The sequence below is a fragment of the Rhinopithecus bieti genome, unplaced genomic scaffold, assembly GCF_001698545.2.
Source record: "Rhinopithecus bieti isolate Rb0 unplaced genomic scaffold, ASM169854v2 scaffold_65, whole genome shotgun sequence".
Classification (NCBI taxonomy): domain Eukaryota; kingdom Metazoa; phylum Chordata; class Mammalia; order Primates; family Cercopithecidae; genus Rhinopithecus; species Rhinopithecus bieti.
Genome location: NW_016803344.1, coordinates 4310135 through 4327876, shown reverse-complemented (window position 1 = coordinate 4327876; position 17742 = coordinate 4310135). Strand labels below are relative to the sequence as shown.

The 17742-nt window shown below is 50.1% G+C and overlaps 1 protein-coding gene across 1 annotated transcript in view; it reads right to left on the bottom strand.

Annotated features, from left to right (window-relative positions):
• ADRA1D (adrenoceptor alpha 1D) overlaps positions 1-6608 on the bottom strand; it is a 28966-nt gene extending 22358 nt beyond the window's left edge. Inside the window, 3 exon segments of the mRNA XM_017878085.1 lie at positions 4651-5298; positions 5301-5613; positions 5616-6608. Coding sequence (XP_017733574.1) covers positions 4651-5298; positions 5301-5613; positions 5616-5789 — 1135 coding nt within the window. The 5' untranslated portion in view covers positions 5790-6608.
• Between the last annotated feature and the right edge of the window lie 11134 nt (positions 6609-17742).

Here is a 17742-nt window from a genome sequence, read left to right as displayed (position 1 = left end):
CAGGGACTTTTCCAACCGGCCCACCTGTCCCAACGACGCAGCCCCGCCCCAGCCACGCCCCCTCTCTCTGGGTCCTCCCTGGAAGCCCGCAGGCAGCAGGCTCTCACTGCGGCCCCTCCCACACTCACTCTGCACGTCTGGGCTCCTCAGGGCATCCGGCTGAAGGATCCCGTTGAGGAGGGCAGATTTAGACAATTCCCTGTGATTTTCCATGGCACCCAGCCCTGCACCAGCTTGCTGCGGTGAGGGTAGGGGATTGTACCTGGCATGGGCGTGGCTGCCAAGAGCGCCTCCTCCACAGACCCCAGGGATTGGTGTCCTTACGTTCCATCTCCAAAGTGGAGCACCTCTGACTGAAAGTGGAGCACCTCTGACTGAAAGCGGAGCACTACTAGCTATCTCCCCGGTCACAGGCAGGGAACAGGACTGTCGTGGGTCACTATGCACGGAGCAGATGGCTCAACTGGACATCACCACAGAACGCGGCAGGAGGGTGCCCTCCCCTCTCTCTAGGCGAGCGGCATTCTACATGCACCTCCGCACCTCCCGCACCAGCAGCTTCCTGGGGGTCCCAGAGGAGCCGGTGCTGCCCTCCCTGGCCTTGCTCCCTGAAATCGCAGCATCGGGGCACTTGAGGTCTAAGGTGCTCGTTGACCCTCTGCCTGCCTTGGGGACATGCCCTGCAGTTTGTCCTCACAGGGAAAGTGGGGCAGCTGGAAGTGTGGGGGATGATCCCCAGCTACTCTCTGGGATTCTCTGGATTTTAGGTGCCACATCTGTGTCCCAGTCTCTCCCAGCCAGTGACTTGGGTCCTTAGATGCCCCCACAGTTCAGGACAGCCCGCCTGTGATGCTGCCTCTCTGACCTGACCACAGCATTCCAGGTTTACAGGTGACAGCCCATGGCTCACAGTGCCAATGTTCCTCTGGGACTCCAGGCCCTTCCCTGAGGCTCTTGATGCCCTCCAGGCCACTGTGGCTGCTGCTACCACCTGGCTTCATGTGCGGAAGTGTGAGTGAGGGCACCCCAGGTCTGCTGCGGCCCTACTGGGTGTCTTTACTTCCAGGGCCTATGTGGGCCCATTCTTGCTGGCACACACATTGTTTCTCAGTCTCTCCATCTCTGGTGCTTGTCACAGCTGGTGTGCTGATCACGACGTGGGAGAAGGTAGGTACCACCTCACCAGCCATCCTGCTCCTCCTGGCTGCCTCTTTTTCTACCTCCTTTGGGTCTTTCAACATCAATGCTCCCCGAAGCTCTGTCCTGAGATCCTTTCTTCTCTTCTCTCCCCTCCTCTTTCTGGGAGACTGCACCCCATGCTCCTGCAACCATCCCAATCTTTGATCCCTGCATCCAAGTTTCCAATGTTCTCTATCCCCTACCACGTACCTGGTGTCTCCATACCAACAAATGCCAGCCCCTGGGGGTCCACATTTCCCCCAAAAGTTGCTGCTCCATGTTCCCTGTTCCTTTAAAGGCGTATCCCTTCTCCCAGGCCTGGGCCTCATGCTGGGGGTGTCAGGACCTCCCTGCCCCCTCTCCTTCCTGCACAACCTCAGACCCCTCCTGCTCCAAATGGGCTCTGCCCTCCCTCTCTGCTGCTTCTGCCCTCTAAGCCATACTGGGGCAGATTGTAATATTTTGTTTCCTTGTTTGGCCTCTGTCCTGTTTGCTCATCATTGCCAGATTCAACTCAATTCAGCTCCACCAGCGTCCCTGGGCTCTGCTCTGAGGCACTCGGAAAGGTGCCCTGAGAAGCCTGGTGCAGCACAGACCTAGGAAGGAGGAGGTAGGGCCTCCTCCACCCCCCAATTCCCTACATCACATGTGAGGCACAGCAGAAATGTAAGGATTGAGAAAGAGCTGTGTGTGCCAGCAAGGAGCAAAGGTCATGGAAACTAAGGGATGACTTCCTGGAAGAGGGAGTCATGTGATGTGGACCTCAAAGAAAACAGTGGCCTTTTGCAGTGTTGATTGGAACAAGGAAGAGGTAGAAAAACCTAACATTCAGCAGGATCAATGCACTGTGGAATACTCTCAAATGTACTGCTGTGAAAATGGCCCAGCGTGGATAAATCTCAGCCACATAATGTTGGGTGAAATGGCAAATTGAAGAATGATGATATGCATGGCATGGTGCCATTCATATAAATCTCAAAGACACCCAAAACAATATATTATTATGGATACAGATGTTTGTAGCAAGAGTATAAACATCTGTATAAGAGTGATAAACTCCAGATTTATCTCTGGGGAGGCAGGGAAAGAGGAAGGGACAGGAGGAGGGGATCTAGTTATGGCTTGTTCTATTTATTTGAAAAGAGAGAGGAAGGGGTCTGAGGCAAATATGGCAAAATATTAACATCTGTTCAATATACGTGATTACAGGTATGTGGATTCCTGTGTTATTGTTTTCTCCTTATTTGTGCATTAAACTAAAATTTTAAAGGAAGTTAAAAGGAAAAAAAAACAGGGAGCTGGCATTCTACACAGGTTGGGCATTCCCTACAGGGGCCCAGTGTGAACCAAGGGACAGGGGTTGAATGAGGGTACCCAGGAGCCCAGCACAGCTGGGCAAGGCTGGAGCAGGGGTTGGGGCGATGGGCCTGGGGGATGGGCTTGGATGTCTAAAGGGGTGGGCACCAACTTTCTCCTCCCTGCTTACTTACCTCCTTCTCCTAGTGTGTTGCTTAGGTTCAGCTGCTTGCCCCATCCCTGCAACAACCTTTGGCTGGATGATTTTCAAGGGGTACTTATTCATTCCTTACCCTGTATCGAGTATCCACTACAAAAGCTGCAGTTCCACGATGGCCCTATAGATAGGCATTATTACCATCACCTCTTCTCTATTTTATAGATAAAAAAGCAAGCAGAGAGGGGTTAAGGGATTTGCCCACGGTTACACAGCTAGCAGGAGAGAGGCAGAGCTGGGATTGGCACCAGAGCCTGTAGTCCCCACTGCTGTGCTCTCTATTGCTCCCCACATACCAGGCACCATGCTGAGTGCCGTGGACTCAGTGACAACCCAGGTGACACCGCCCTGCCCTCACACAGCTTCTGGGCCAGTTCCAGAAATACACCAAGCACAGATGTAATTACAACCGATGATCTAGTGAAGGAAGAGAACCTTGTGCTTCAAGGGAGAAAACAAGGACACGACTGAGGGTCAAGGGTCCAAGAAGGTCCCTCTGAAGAGGGAACATTTAAGACCTAAAGGATAGAGTTGGCCAGGAGGGATTGGGAAGGGCAGTGAAGACAGAGAGAACAGCAAGTGCAAAGGCCTGAGGACAGGCATGGGCTCCGGCAAGAAACCTGGAAAGGGTCAGAGGGGAGGAACCCAGAGCAGAGGGAAGCGGCAAGGCCGTGAGGGCAGAGGGGGAGTGGGCAGAGAGGGAGACAGCTCTCATTTGAGATCTCCATTGTAGGAAGGGGGACCACATGTCTGCACGGCCCCAGTTCTAGCCTGTGGTCCTGGTGTAAATATTCATAGTGTCCTATTTTGGTCTGGACAACAACACATTTGAAGGTCACCCTCTCATAGGTGATGATAGAGAGTGGATTTTGTTCTCAGGACAGTGGGAAAGCACTGAGGGCTTTTAATAGGAGAGTGACACATCTAATTTATAATATATAAAGTTCACTGTGGCTGCAGTGTGGAAAGGGCTTTCGGGGGCACAGGAAGGAGGCCATTGTCTCTTTCCTGACTCAGCCTGGCAGTGTGAAAGGGTCCAGGCCTGGGAAAGGCAGAGAAGGCCCAGCTTGGGCCTACGGAGGTTGCAGCCATGGGTGGATCTGACTCCCGGCAAATTCGTCCCCAGAGATGCTCTTACCCCTCTACTCCTTGCACTGGTCCAGCCTCCAGTCCCTGACCCGGGGCTTCCAAGAGAGGCCTCAAGGGGTAGGAGGCGGCCTCTGAAAACAGCTGCCCACCTCCCAGGACTGCAGGGCAGCTTGTGAAAGAAGCAGGAAAGTTCCCCGGAAGAGCTCAAGGACTCAGTAAGCTCAACAAATAACGATTAACAATATGAACTTTCCGTTTGATAATTTATCCCTATCCCTGCGCTTCTCATCGCTACACAACCTCCTTCCTTTCCAAGAGGGGATTTCAGAAATGAGAGCCCAGGGCCCTCAGAAACACAGCTGGGGAGGGTCTCAAAATGGGGCCAGCTTCCAAACTGAATGAGTGCTGGGGAAAAGCGGGTGGCTTCCGGTATCTGCTAATGTACCTGTTGACTGGCCAGGGCTTGCTGCCCATGAACACATGTAGGCCCACCCACTCTGTGCACCCACCTCCCGGGAGGGGGATCTGTAGGGGGATACATACACTGCCGACCACGTATGGGCAGATGCCCGCCCAGATTTTCACAGACGTTTTATTTTTAGAGGGGCCAGCAGCATAAGTCCAAGGCTTGGAAGAGAAGAAGGGAAGGATAGAAAAGTTAGAAGCCTGTGAAACAAACCTGGCGAGGATGAAGACCCTCTCCTTGACACTCCACAAAACGGTGATGCACACCTGCCTCTTAGGAGACTCAGGACTTGCTAAGCCAACCTTCCAGGTTCAGGTGGGGGTCGCCCAAGTCTGGGTGCCACCAGGACACCGCCATAGGCTCAGGGAGAACAGGAGGGGCCAGTGGGAGAGGGGTCACTCACCGAGCGGCAGGACAAAGAAGAAAGGGAACCAGCAGAGCACGAAGACGCCCACGACGATGGCCAGCGTCTTGGCCGCTTTCTTCTCACGGGAGAACTTGAGCAGGCGCACGGAGAGCGAGCTGCGGAAGGTGTGGCCCTTGGCACTGCGCATGCCGTGCGCCCCGTCGGCGCCCGTGGCAGCGCCGCGACAGTGGATGCGCAGCACCACCTCGGAGGCCTTGCCTCGCTCACGCTTGACGCCCGCCTCGAGGCTGCGCGTGGTACTGCGCGCGACCACGTACACGCGGCAATACATGACCACGATGACCGCCATGGGCAGGTAGAAGGAGCACACGGAGGAGAAGACAGCGTAGCCTGCCTCCTCCGTGATACCGCAGAAGCGCTCGTCAGGGGGCACAGGCTCCTTCCAGCCCAGCAGGGGCCCTACGGACACCACCAGGGCTACGACCCAAAGCAGCGCCAGGATGGCGGCCGCCTTGCGCTCGGTCATGATGGCTGGGTACTTGAGTGAGTGCGCAACCAACGTACCGGGTCCACGGAGGATGGTTGCAGAGCTGGAGGATGGGAGGCCGTAGCAGCACAGCACGCTCCACGGGCGGGCCCACACGTCGGCCAGAGCGCCCGGCCAAAGGACCCAGAAGCCCAGAACTCCATGGTGGCCGCAGAAGCGGCCAGTACCGTGGCACTAAGCAGCAGGTCGCCACGGCCAGGCTTTCCGGGATGAAATAGTGGTGACAGGTCTGCCCAGCGGTGTCGGTTGCATGCCACTGAGAGGATGGAACAAGCAAGTTACCTTGCCACGGCCATAAGGAATGAAGGGCTGCCCAGGAAGACGGCCCACGCCCACGCCCTGGCCGTCACCACCAGTCCCCCGACGGCCGCCGCTGCCATTCACGTCGCTGCCCGGCAGCGGCTCCCGGCTCCCCCGGCGGAGCTCCGGCTTGTCTCGGCCGCTGCCTGCGCTCCACCACGCCGCCGGCCGCCGCCGCGCCCCCCGGCACGCCGCCTTACCCTACCGCCGGGCCCTCCGAGGGGCCGCGCCTCCCGCGCTGCCCCGCCGCCTCCCGCGCTGGAGCCCCTGCACTGCTGTCCGGGCGGGGTCCCTCGAAACTGACGCTCAGGAGATCGCGGAAAGTCATCTCAACGCGCGGCCGTCGGTGGCCGGGCCGGGACGCAGAACCAGCGGCCGGCAGGGAGGGGAGCACAGGGCATAGCCGCGGGGCTCCAGATGCAGCTCCGCACACGGGTCTTGTCCGGGTCCTGCCTAAGTTCCTGTGACCCGGAGCGCGGCTGTCCGAGAGCGGAGCTGCCTGGCCCGGGTGGCGGCCGGGCTCCCCGAGGCCGGCAGTGGACTAGCACCGAAGAGCTGGGGCGGGCGACGCGCGCGGCGCTCTGATCGTGCCCAGCAAGCGGGCAAAGCGGCGGCTCCGGGGCCGGGTGGTGCAGGCAGCGGCCACTGCGGCGCTCCCAACTCGGCGCGGGGGGCGGGACCGAGGAGGGGCAGCGCCAGGAAGGAGGAGGGGGCGACCCGGGCAGAGAGAGGGGCGCCACACTCCGGGGGAGAAGGGACCCTTCGCTCAGGACAAGCGAGTGTGTCGGGGTCTAGGGGGCCTGCGGCGCTGGCGCGCGCTCGGGTCCCGCAGCAGCCACCCACGCCCCTCCGCAAGTGCCCAAGCCCGCCCTCTCCCCTCGCGGTGCCCTTTGCGTTCCTTCCCTCTCCTCTCCCGGACCCCCTCCCGCTTGGTCCTCAGCGGCGTCCCTGTTCCTCCCGCCCTCTCCCCCGAGTCTCTCGGTCACTCGCTGGTGCCCTTGGGCGCGCGGTGCGTTGAAGGCGCGAGTCCCGGGTCTTCGGGATACCGGCTTTGGCCGCCAGAGAGCAGCAAGCGCCTGGGATCTGGGGACTGCGGACTGGACGGCGCAGTGCCGCTGCGGGTTGCCTCCTGGGACTGCCCACATGGATCTGCCGCACCTCCTTTTTCTCAGGCCACTGGCCAGGGCAGGGTTTCAGACACCTCTGCCCAGTGCGATGTCATGAAGAGAGCCCAGGAAGGGTCGGAAACCTGTTCTGGGCTGAGGCTGGGTACGATGGGCTCAGGAACAGGATGCTGTGGCTACAGCCCTCGGACCCTGCCCAAGACACGCTGGTCTACATACACTGTTACATTCTCTGTATCAGATGCGGGAATAAATCTTTCTATAGCTACCCTAAATAAGGGGCCTTGTTCTTGTTCTGGCCTTGTTAAGAGGGAGGGTGTAAGTGCCGGAGGGTGGGAAAGGGCACTTGGCAGGATGGTTAAATGGGGCTGGTGTGAGACAGTCTGGCTCCGCATCTGAATCCAGGCTCCGCCCCATATTAACTGCGAGATCTCATTGTGCCTCAGTTCCTCATCTGTAAAATGAGAATAAGAAGTGATGTCTACGTCCTGGCCTGAGGGTTAACTGAGTAAATATGGGTGAGGGCCCCAGAGAAGTGCCTGGGTATGTCAGCGGAGTAGGGCTTGTTCAGGGCAGGCTTTTAACAGGGAGGATGGGAAGGCAGAGTAGGTGTGGGGCTGGTATGGACCCCGGATGCAGGTGTGGGAGAGGGTATGAGAAGCTTCTTGCGCAGCAGCAGGACTGGGTAGGGAGAGGCGCAAAGAAATCATACCGTTAGCCAACATAAAAAATACCGGCTGCTGGCACATGGCAGGCACCATGCTGGATACACTAACTGTAAGGAGGGTAATGCCATCTTGTAGTTGCAGAATGAGGAGGGCTTTAGCCCTACCAGGGAGATGAGGGCCTGTTTGCAGAAGTGTCTGGGGGGGGGGACAGAGAACTCATTAGCCCTAGTGTCCACCGGTTGTGGTTGACACAGGGGCAGGATGTCTGAGTTTTAGATGAGAAGCTGCTTTAGAGAAAAAGTAAAAAACTGGAGAAATGTCGAGAGATGGGTGACCTCCCTCCTCTCCATTGCCCAGTCCAGGAAGATAAGGCTTTTATAATCATGGCTTGGAAACAGCTCTTCCATGGCCTTCCCCATTAAATCTTTTATTTTGGTTTTTGGAAACTTGCTATAGTGAGTTGAAATGAAAGCAACGTGACTTCTAGGGATTAGCCAGCAGCTGACCAAAAGTAAAATCTTGGGTTTGGGCTTCCTCTCTGAGAGGGGAGGGACAGTGGGAACTGAAAGGGGAGGCCAGGAGCTCCTCTCTGGGGAGAGTTAGATGGCAGGTCAGTGTCCATGGGTGGCTGCTGTCACATAGTGTGGGATAGGTTCAACCCTGGTGGAATCCATTCGATTCTGGGATTGGCCAGTTTTCAAAGACTGGGAAGAGGAGACATAGTTGAACCTAGAGCTGGGGCTGGGGTATTGGGGACTACTTGACTGGTGTCACATAGAGATGTGTGCCTGATTCTGGTGTGGAGAGCCAGCAGAAGGCTGGCTGGAGGTGTTCTTGCCAGGAGGGTAGGAAGAGTTGTGGGATAGAATGCCTGGAAGAAGATGGGGAAGTCTTTCCCCATTTCAGGACTTGGTGGTCCTCAGAAGTTCTGCAAGATGATTCCAGAGGTTCTGGGGCTCTTGGGAAATGAATATGGAAGGACAGTGGTTGTGAGATCTTTGTGAGTTTCCTGTACCTGCTTATCAGACGCTGAAATCCGGGAAGGGGCCGGCACAACGTGCTGGTGGCAGGGGCAACAAGAGAAAGAGCTGTCTCTCTCTGAAAGGAGGTCTTAGCAGTGGAGGGCTGGGATAAAGCTCAATATCATCCCAAGCACACCATTCACACCCAGATCTTTGCTTGGATGCCTCATGAGCACCTCGAATTAAGCATGTTCCTAAGTTAAACTCACCATCTCTGACACTAAAATCTTCAACTTACTGTATTCACTTATGAAAATGGAACCAGCATCTATGCAATTGCTGCAGTTGGAAACCTAAACTCCTCCTTCTGTTTTACTGTCCACCCCAAATCTAGCCAGTCCTAGAGTGGTGTTGATTGTGTTTGCCTACTTGACTTTGTGAACCCATCCCCTTCTCTCCAACGTCTCTGCCTAAGGTCAGGCCCTGATCATGCCTCACTCTGATTTTCATTCATACTCCAATAATGCCTCCTAGTCTGTTGCCATTTGGGTCTTCCCAAATCTGATCATTTTACTCTTTCAAAAATATTTCTTTGATAACTCACCACTGCTTTTAAGTTCATAGCACACTTAGTCTAGTGGGACTGGTCTCTTTCCTGTTTCTTACCATTTTTTTGTTTTTTGGTGGGGGAATGCTCAAAGTAAGTTGTTTGGAAGGCAATTTGTAGGAAGCATGTTGAGGTAGTTGTTTCTTTAAAATGGATGCTGCTTTGAAACTGGGCCACATGGGACCCTGGGATTTATTTGGATTATAAATGAATGAATGTGAATCAGAGGCTTTTGTTCCTGAAATGATTCGTACATGAGATTTGTGTTCTAGCATCTCATACATGAATAGAATGCTGTCCAGAGGGACATCCTCTGGAAAAATGGCTAGAACCTTTCCTATCTGAACTCAGGGTCCAGAAACTGAGACTCTCAGGCACATAGCTACAGCATTTTGTTTGTTTGTTTATTTATTTACTTATTTAGTTAGTTTTTGTAGTGATGGGATCTCATTATGTTGCCCACACTGGTCTCAAACTCCTGGGCTCAAGCGATCCTCCTACCTTGACCTCCCAAAGTGCTGGGATTACAGGCATGAGCCACCATGGCACCTGGCCTCCAAAGCATTTTGATCTGGAGTCTGTCACCTCCAGATTATCCTTAAGGATGATTATCCCTAAGGGCTTCCTGGAGGAAGTGAATTTCAGAGACAGCTTAAATGCCCTTTGGGTCAATAATTAACTTCCTTCCTTCATCATTCCTTACTTTGATTTGGTCTGTGAAAGTGGGACCATCTTTCTCTACAGAAATGTTGGGGCCAGGCGCAGTGGCTCACACCTGTAATCCCAGCACTTTGGGAGGCCGAGGTGGGAGGATCACGAGGTCAAGAGATTGAGACCATCTGGCCAACATGGTGAAACCCCGTCTCTACTAAAAATACAAAAATTAGCTGGGTGTGGTGGTGCGTACCTGTAGTCCCAGCTACTTGGGAGGCTGAGGCAGGAGAATTGCTTGAACCCGGGAGGCAGAGGTTGCAGTGAGCTGAGATCGCGCCACTGCACTCCAGCCTGGCAACAGAGCAAGACTCTGTCTCAAAAAAAAAAAAAAAAAAAAAAAAAAAAAAAAAAAAAAAAAAAGAAAGAAATGTTGGCGGGCTTTCCGAAACTACCATGTGTATGACCCATCAGTGTTCTCGGCTGAAGGATACTGCTGGGTTTATTCCTTTGGGTAAAATATTTGCCATATTTGCCACAGGTGATAGAAGAAGAATGGTTGGGGCTGGTGGTAGCATCATTTGTGATATTGTGATATGATGTGAACTCCTCTCCCTTATTCCATCAACTGTCCTCTCAGCTGTCCCCATTAGAGTCAAGTTCCTAGCAGGCCATATGTTTTCTAAATGCAGAGCCTTTCCTGGGGCAGCAAGGGAGGTCATCAGCAGTTTTGGCAGGAACTCTTACCTAAGAGCCAAACATTGGTGTTCTGTGCTTCCTCCCTATATGGTCTTTGGCAAATATTTGGACCTGGTTGTGTCCTTTATAAAATGGGGCAAACGGGATTGAACTAGATCAGAGATCAAAGCAAGGTAATTCTTTAAGTGAAGCCTTCATAGAAACCCAGTATAGGCTGGAGTATGGTAGCTCACGTCTGGAATCTCAGCACTTTGGGAGGCCAAGGCAAGAGGATTGCTTGAGCCCAGGAGTTTAAGACCACCCCGGGAAATATAGTGAGACTTTGTCCCTACCAGAAAAAAAGAAAAAGAAAAAAAAATAAAAAGCTGACTGTGGTGGTGTGCAGCTGAAGTCCCAGCAACTCTGGAGGCTGAGGTGGGAGGATCGTTTGAGCTTGGGAGGTTGAGGCTGCAGTGAGCCGTGATGGCAGCACTGAACTCGGAACTCAGCCTGGGTGACAGAGTGAGACCCTGTCTCAAAAAAAAAAAAAAGAAAAGAAAAAAAAAAAGAAAAAAAAGAAAAAAAAAGAAGCCCAATATAAACAAGCAGGTATTTGTGGAGAAGCTTTGATTGGATCATAGGCAAAGTCCTGAGACCCTAGAGGACTCCCTCTCACACTGCATCCTGTTCCCTGAGGCATTCTCATGGCCTTGTGAGTCCAGGAGCCTTGCGGGCAAATTGCTGGCCCAGTGAGCCTGGAGACCCTGTTGGTCTATGGGTTCTGTGTGATTTGGCAGTATGGCGCCCAGTTTACATGGAAGACTAAGCACCTCCATTTATCTCTTCTCCCTTGTGAGACGTCTTTAGAGTGACAGCAAATAAAAAGGAGCAGTTTGTCTCACAACTGAGAAGTTAACTCCTGTACTGACAAACCCTGGACTCTAGGCCCTAAAGAGGAGGCTTGACGGAACCCTGCAAGGGGTCATGAAGGCATTGAGGAGTTCTGGACCACCTCCTTGCTTGTGAAGATGATACAGATTGGTCGGCACTGTCAGAGTCAGGATGCCAAATGGGAGACAATGGTGATGGAGAAGAAATCATGACAGATGTATGCTGTTTGCGGGAACCAGCTGGTCAACCCCCAGTTTTCTCCCACCTCATCAAGGCTGGGCAGCCTTTATTCATTCATTCAGTACAAGTTAACTAAGCACGAGCTATATGCCAAAGAACTGTTCTGGGCATTGGGTGTATATATATGTATTTTTATTTTTCTTTTTTTTGAGAGAGAGAGGGTCCCACTCTGTTTACCCAGGCTGGAGTGCAGTGGCATGATCATAGCTCATTGTGAACTCAACCTCCCAGGCTCAAGCCATCCTCTTGCCTCCGCCTCCTGAGTAACTGGGACAATAGGCACATGCCACCATGCTCGGTTAATTAAATTTTTTTTTTTTTTTTTTTGTAGAGACAGGGCCTTGCTATGTTGCCCAGGCTGGTCTCAAACTCCTGGGCTCAAGCTATCCTCCTGCCTCAGCCTTCCAAAGTGCTGGGATTACAGGCATGAGCCACCTCGCTCAGCTCATGATGTTAAATAAAGCAAATTCCCTGCTATCCTGGGGCTTGCATTCAAATGGCAGAGAGTGCTACCCAGAAGAGTTAGGAGGAGAGTTTCGCATTGCCATGGACAAAAGTTTTCTCTGGGTTTGATATCTGGGTCTTGAAGATTCTTTGCAATGAAATCGCCAAAGAAAATCTAAATCTAAAAGAACCCTTTTCCAGTACCTCCCCAGCCTAGAATAGCAGTGGGAGCTGATTGCCAGAGCAAAAGGTGCAAATTCATGCATGTCATTGGAAGACTTCGTTAAAGCTGCCAGTTCCTGGGATCAGCTCCTATGAAGAATATGGACATCCATTCCATTCTTCAGCTGCACATTGATCTCTGGCCCTGGCTTGACCTTTTACCTTACCATGCCTGATCCTTATCCTGGCTACATCCTAACCCATAATACTGACTGACCCAAAACCTTCCTGATCCCCTTAATTAGGCCATTCTTCCCTAGATCCATGCTGTGGAAGGGAAGGGCACTGGGTGAAAGGGTAAGGTCTCAGTGCGACCCTCCCATACCTTCAGGACAGCAGAGTTTGGTGCTCAGGTCATGGGTCGGAGTATCTGGAGAAAGAATGTGGTTTCTGCGGGAAGGAATTTCTGAGTAGTCCATCCTCTCAGCCCCATCCCTATGTCAGCAGAGGCTGGAGGGAACTTGAGCCAGTTATGATTTGATGATTTGTGCTAATATTTGCCTAAAATTAATAGAGTTGGAAATTAATAGAAATGGTAGCGGGTGGCAATGAAATGAAATTCCCACTCAGAACCTGGCTAGCAGCCCACTGCTCTAGGGACCCTTGGAATGGCTCTTTGCTTTGCAGCTGTGTTTGCTTCTGCTTCTAAAAGATATTCTTTCGTTTCTTTTTACTTTCTTCAGGAGAGGAGATACTCTGGGAAGCAGGATAGTGAACAAAGTTGGAAGACACACTAGAGTGGAAAACTCTCAGGGCAGAGATTAGTCAGGATATGTTAAAGCCCATAATGAGCAACGCCCACATTTCACTGACTTAACACAATACAACTTCATTTCTCATTTACTCAAAGGCCAATGTGAAAGTACCTGATTGAACAGCTGTCCTGGACAGATCTCCTCTATGGGACCACTCAGGGATCTAGGCTCCTTTTGATGTGTGAATTCATTGTTTTCTAGAGGCTTGGAATGCTCCAGAACCCTGGAAATCTCTTCTGGATTGTCTATAAAAGATATCCAAAGAAGAAAGGGAGACTGTGGAGAATTACATGGATATTTTAGAAACCAAAAACAACAGTTGTGTCTAAACCCATTAGTCCCATGCCCTCACTTACTTGCAAGGGGGAAATGTGGTTTAGTCAGGTGCCTAAGAATAGGGAATGGGTTTGGCAACTGTCCAGCCTGTCTATACTCTTGCTGTCTATACTGCAGGACAGCAAGAGTCCCAGGAATACTCAATTTGGGTCTTGGCTAGGAAATGCCTTATGAGATGCATAGTGAAAAGAGCAAAGAGATCGACTGCCCTGAACCCCCCTCCCCCACTAGAACTCTACCCAGGCCCAGTGGACTCTTCCATGACTTTTCATGTTTGCTGTTTCTTCCAGACCAGGCCCAACATGTACATTTCCAGCATGGCTTGCTAAAAAGGGCTAGAATTGGGAATGCCATTTGGGAATGTGCTGCTGACAGTTGGTGACAATTCCAACTCACTCAGCTCTGGGAATGCAATAGGAAAGTTAAGGTGGGCATCAGGGGCTCAGCTAACATTGTTCTAACCTTCACAGAGAGTAAGCAATCAATCCCTCCCTATAGAATCTACCTCATGGGATTCTCTTACCTTCCTTTATCAGGAATTTTACCTGAAATTCCGCCCCTATAATCTGGGTTTACTAACTCCAAAAGCAAGTGTGTTTCTCATTATATTAAATTCATCTCCTAGTAGACATGACATACAAGGTGACTATCTCCTCCAGCCCCTTAGATCTGCTTAGCCATTGTGGGATGGTGAACTAGGAGGAGTAGGGAACCTATCCAATGGGGATATTCGGTGGTGATGGAAAGAAAGGTGAGAAAGTTCCAGGGATAAACTTTACTAACCTGACAAGTGCTCTGGCTTCCAAATGGAGCAGCAAGTGCTAATGAGGGAGATTTCCTAACGCAGAATTAAAATAGGCAGTCCATTCAGAGGAAGTGACCTATAATCAGGTTGAGAGGCCAGGCAGGGTTGCGTGAATCCAATCCCAATTAGGGAGGCTGAGATAACTCCTGCTGGGATGTCAACCCTCCAGCTCATGAATAAGATGGCCCAGAGCCATTTTCCATTTCCTTTCTCCTGGGCCAAGATTCAATATCTGGAGAAGACAGTGAAGAAGGACTTCCCTTGATAATGATTCCCTGGAGAAATGGAAGAATGGAGAAAGCAAAAAATTCCAACTGTCCCGGGAAAATTATTAGGAAGTGAGGCTGGCCTTTCCTTCTTCGGAGTTCTCCATGCCTGATCCTTTGGGCTCCTACAACTCTCCCTTCCTCTCCTCTCTGTGAGTTAGTCACTTAATCTTTCTGATCTTCTATTTTTCCATTTGTAAAATGGTGATAATAACCCTGCCCCCTTTGGGGATTAAGTGTCTGTGAAGCTCCCATTTATCTTCTCCGTTGTGTCCCTATTGTCTTTGATTTATTCCTCTGTAGAGTACTATTTGGTAATTTAGTTGCTTACCTGTCCTATTCCTATCTGGAGATAGTGAACTTCTTGGGTTTTTCAGTGATTATAACATATTTATCTTTTTATGCTCAGCAGCCAGTGAAGTGCTCGCTTCTTGAAGTGGCTCAGTGAATGTTTGTTGAGTCAGTGGATGAAAACATGCATCAACAAATGAGTAAACAAATGAATGCATGAAGGACTGTGCACCTCTGAGTGTCACTCAGGGTTACAGTATATGTCTGTGTCCCAAGGTGTCAGCTCTTCTGCAAGAGATGGTTGGAGAGGGCTTTCATTCATCCCAAGGAGCATAGTCTGTCTAGGGTAGGACTGGGGACCTTTCTCCTAGGAGGAACACTTTGAGAGACATGAACACAGAGCTGGATCAGAGGAGTACATGCCCCTGGTGTCAACGTGGGGGTGACTGTCCCATGGAATAGAACTTATCTCTGATGTAAGCCATGAGCCCTACCTAGGAATCCCTTCCTTAGGAGCAGTCCCTACATCCATGTAGATACACATGTGTAGGAATAGTGTTGCCTGGTAGTGGGTGGATAAATCTGCTTAAACATGGGGCTCTTGTCTCATCAGGCTTGGGATTTAGCAGAGAGGTTGGAGCTTAGCACACTGGATTTTCACCTCAAGGAAGATGCTGCTGCATACTATGTGGGTGGATTTTTTCCCCAAAGCAATTGTGGCTGAGGCAAAGATTGATCTATAAGTGCATGAAGATGGAATAATTAGTGACCACATTTCACTCCCCTGTAGTAATATTATACATCCGTACCCCTCCATAGCCTCATGGTGGGAACAATAATTGTCTCTGCCCCTTGACATTGAGGTTGGCCATATGACTTGCTTTGGCCAAGGGGGTGTTGGCAGATGTGACAAAAGCAGGAGCTTGAATTTGCTTGTGTGATTGGGTTTGTGTTCTTGTGCTTCTGTCATCACCACAAAAATACCATATTTCAGGTTGCCATTGCATCTTCATGTCAGACACCAAAATGAGACATCTGGAGTGAAGCTATGCCAACCAATCTGCGGACATATGAACGAGAAATAAATGTTTCTAGCCACATGTTATGGAGATGTCAAGGGAGTCTGTTATGTAGCAAAAGTTGACTGATACAAGGCGAAATGAGTTTTTTAAATTTCAGGCTTTTTGATATTGACAGTTGAGGAAATTATTTACTGCCTTTAATTTGCAAGGCAGCAGTTACTAAAGCTTAATATACATATAGCCTGTGATCTAGAAATGCCTATGGGGCAGATAATCAGCTTATGTCCCCCCATAGACATGTATAAAAATATTCATAGCAACTTTGGCCATAATACTAAACCTGGAAATAACTCAGATGTCCTCCAGTACAGCACAGAAGGCCAAGAAGGGAATGGGAGTGAGAAAGTAGAGGCAAGAAGTTGTGGGGGATGCAAAAAGAGATGCAAGAACAAATGGGAGCGGAATCTTTCTGATGGAAGAGGTTTGAGTGTGTTTATAAGCATTGAGGAAAGATTCAATAAGGGACAGAAGTTGAAGGTTCAGGAGGAGGTGCAGAGGGATGGAGTCAGATGTTTGATAGGTAGCAGGGCGTGGTATTCTAAGCCCAGATGCAGGAGTTTACTTCAAAGAGAAAACTGGAACAGAAGGTAGGAAGATGAAGGTGTTTGTAGGTTGCTGGGGTCAGAAATCCAGAAGTGTCCTTCCTGATGTGGGTGGTGGGGAGTTAGGGAAATTAAAAAGAATAACAAGAATTTGTAATAACCATTGTGGGAAATGAGAAAGGGGCCAGTAAGATTGTCCAGGGGCAAATATGATTGCTAATCAGTTCCAAAAGTCCAGCTGAGAGGCTGGAGACCAGGAAATTGTGATGCTTTCTAACAAGATTCAGCAACCTGGATATGGGAACCAAGAAATTAAGAGACTGGCCTGCTCTATGTCTGGGATTTTAGGGTATAGAGAAGCCTAAGGAGCTAGTGATTCTGTGGGAGGAATACATGTTGGACTCAACAGTCCTACTCTTTTATTTTTATTTTTCGAGACGGAATCTCACTCTGTCACCCAGACTAGAGTGTGGTGGCATGATCTTGGCTCATTACAACCTCCACCTCCTTGAATTAAAGTCATTCTCCTGCCTCAGCCTCCCGAGCAGCTGGGATTACCGGTGCCCACCACCACATCTGGCTAATTTTTGTATTTTTAATAGAGGTGGGGTTTCACTGTGTTGGCCAGGCTGGTCTTGAACTCCTGACCTCAAGTGATCCGCCCTCCTCAGCCTCCCAAAGTGCTGGAATTACAGGTATGAGTCATTGCGCCCGGCAACAGTCCTACTCTTTTTAGTGATATAAGGAGATTGGTGCCTTAGAACCTGGTGAGTCTGAGGGTCTGAGAAGTCATTTAAGGCAGTGGATGAGGCCTTGGAGGTCTCTCCCTCTATTGCTCCAAGCAGAGTGGCTCAGCTGTTATCTTTTGGGTAAGATTGACTTTTTTTTTTCAGACAACTTTATTGAAAGATAATGGGCATCCAGTTAATCGTGAACATTTAAAGTGTATAATTTGATTAGTTTTACCTTATATGTACAACTGTGAAACCGTCACCATAATTAAGATAATCAACATAAACATAATCCCTCAGATTTCTTTATGCCCTTTTGTAATCCTTCACTGATCTGCTTTTTTCACTATAAATTGGTGTGTATTTTAAAGAATTTTATGCAAATGAAATCATAGAGTATGTACTCTTTTATTGTCTGGCTTCTTTCGTTCAGCTTAATTATTTTGAGATATTGTTTCATGTGTCAATAATTCATCTTTTGTTGCTGAGTAGTATACCATAGTGTGTAGATGCCACCATGCGTTCACCCATTCACCTGTTGATGGACATAGCCAATATTTGGCTATTACAAACAAAGCTGCTATGAACATTCAAGTACAAGTCTTGGTAGGGACACAGGCTTTCATTTCTCTTGGGTAAATATCTGGGAGTAGCATGGTCATGTGGTAGGTGTTTGACTTTTGAAGAAACTACCAAACATTTTTCCAAAATGCCATACCACTTTAAATTTCCACTAGCCCTGTATGAGTGTTCTAGTTGCTCTATATCTTCTCTGATGTTTTAACTTTAGCCCCTCTAATAGGTGTGTGATAATATCTTATAGTGGTTTTAATTTGCATTTCCTAATGACGGTGAGTTATTTTAAGGAGCTTATTTGCCGTCCACGTATATTTGGTGAAGTATCAGTTCAAACTGTTCCCCATTTTTAAAAATTGGGTTGTTGGTTTTCTTATTATTGGCTGTTGAGAGTTCTTAATATGTTCTGA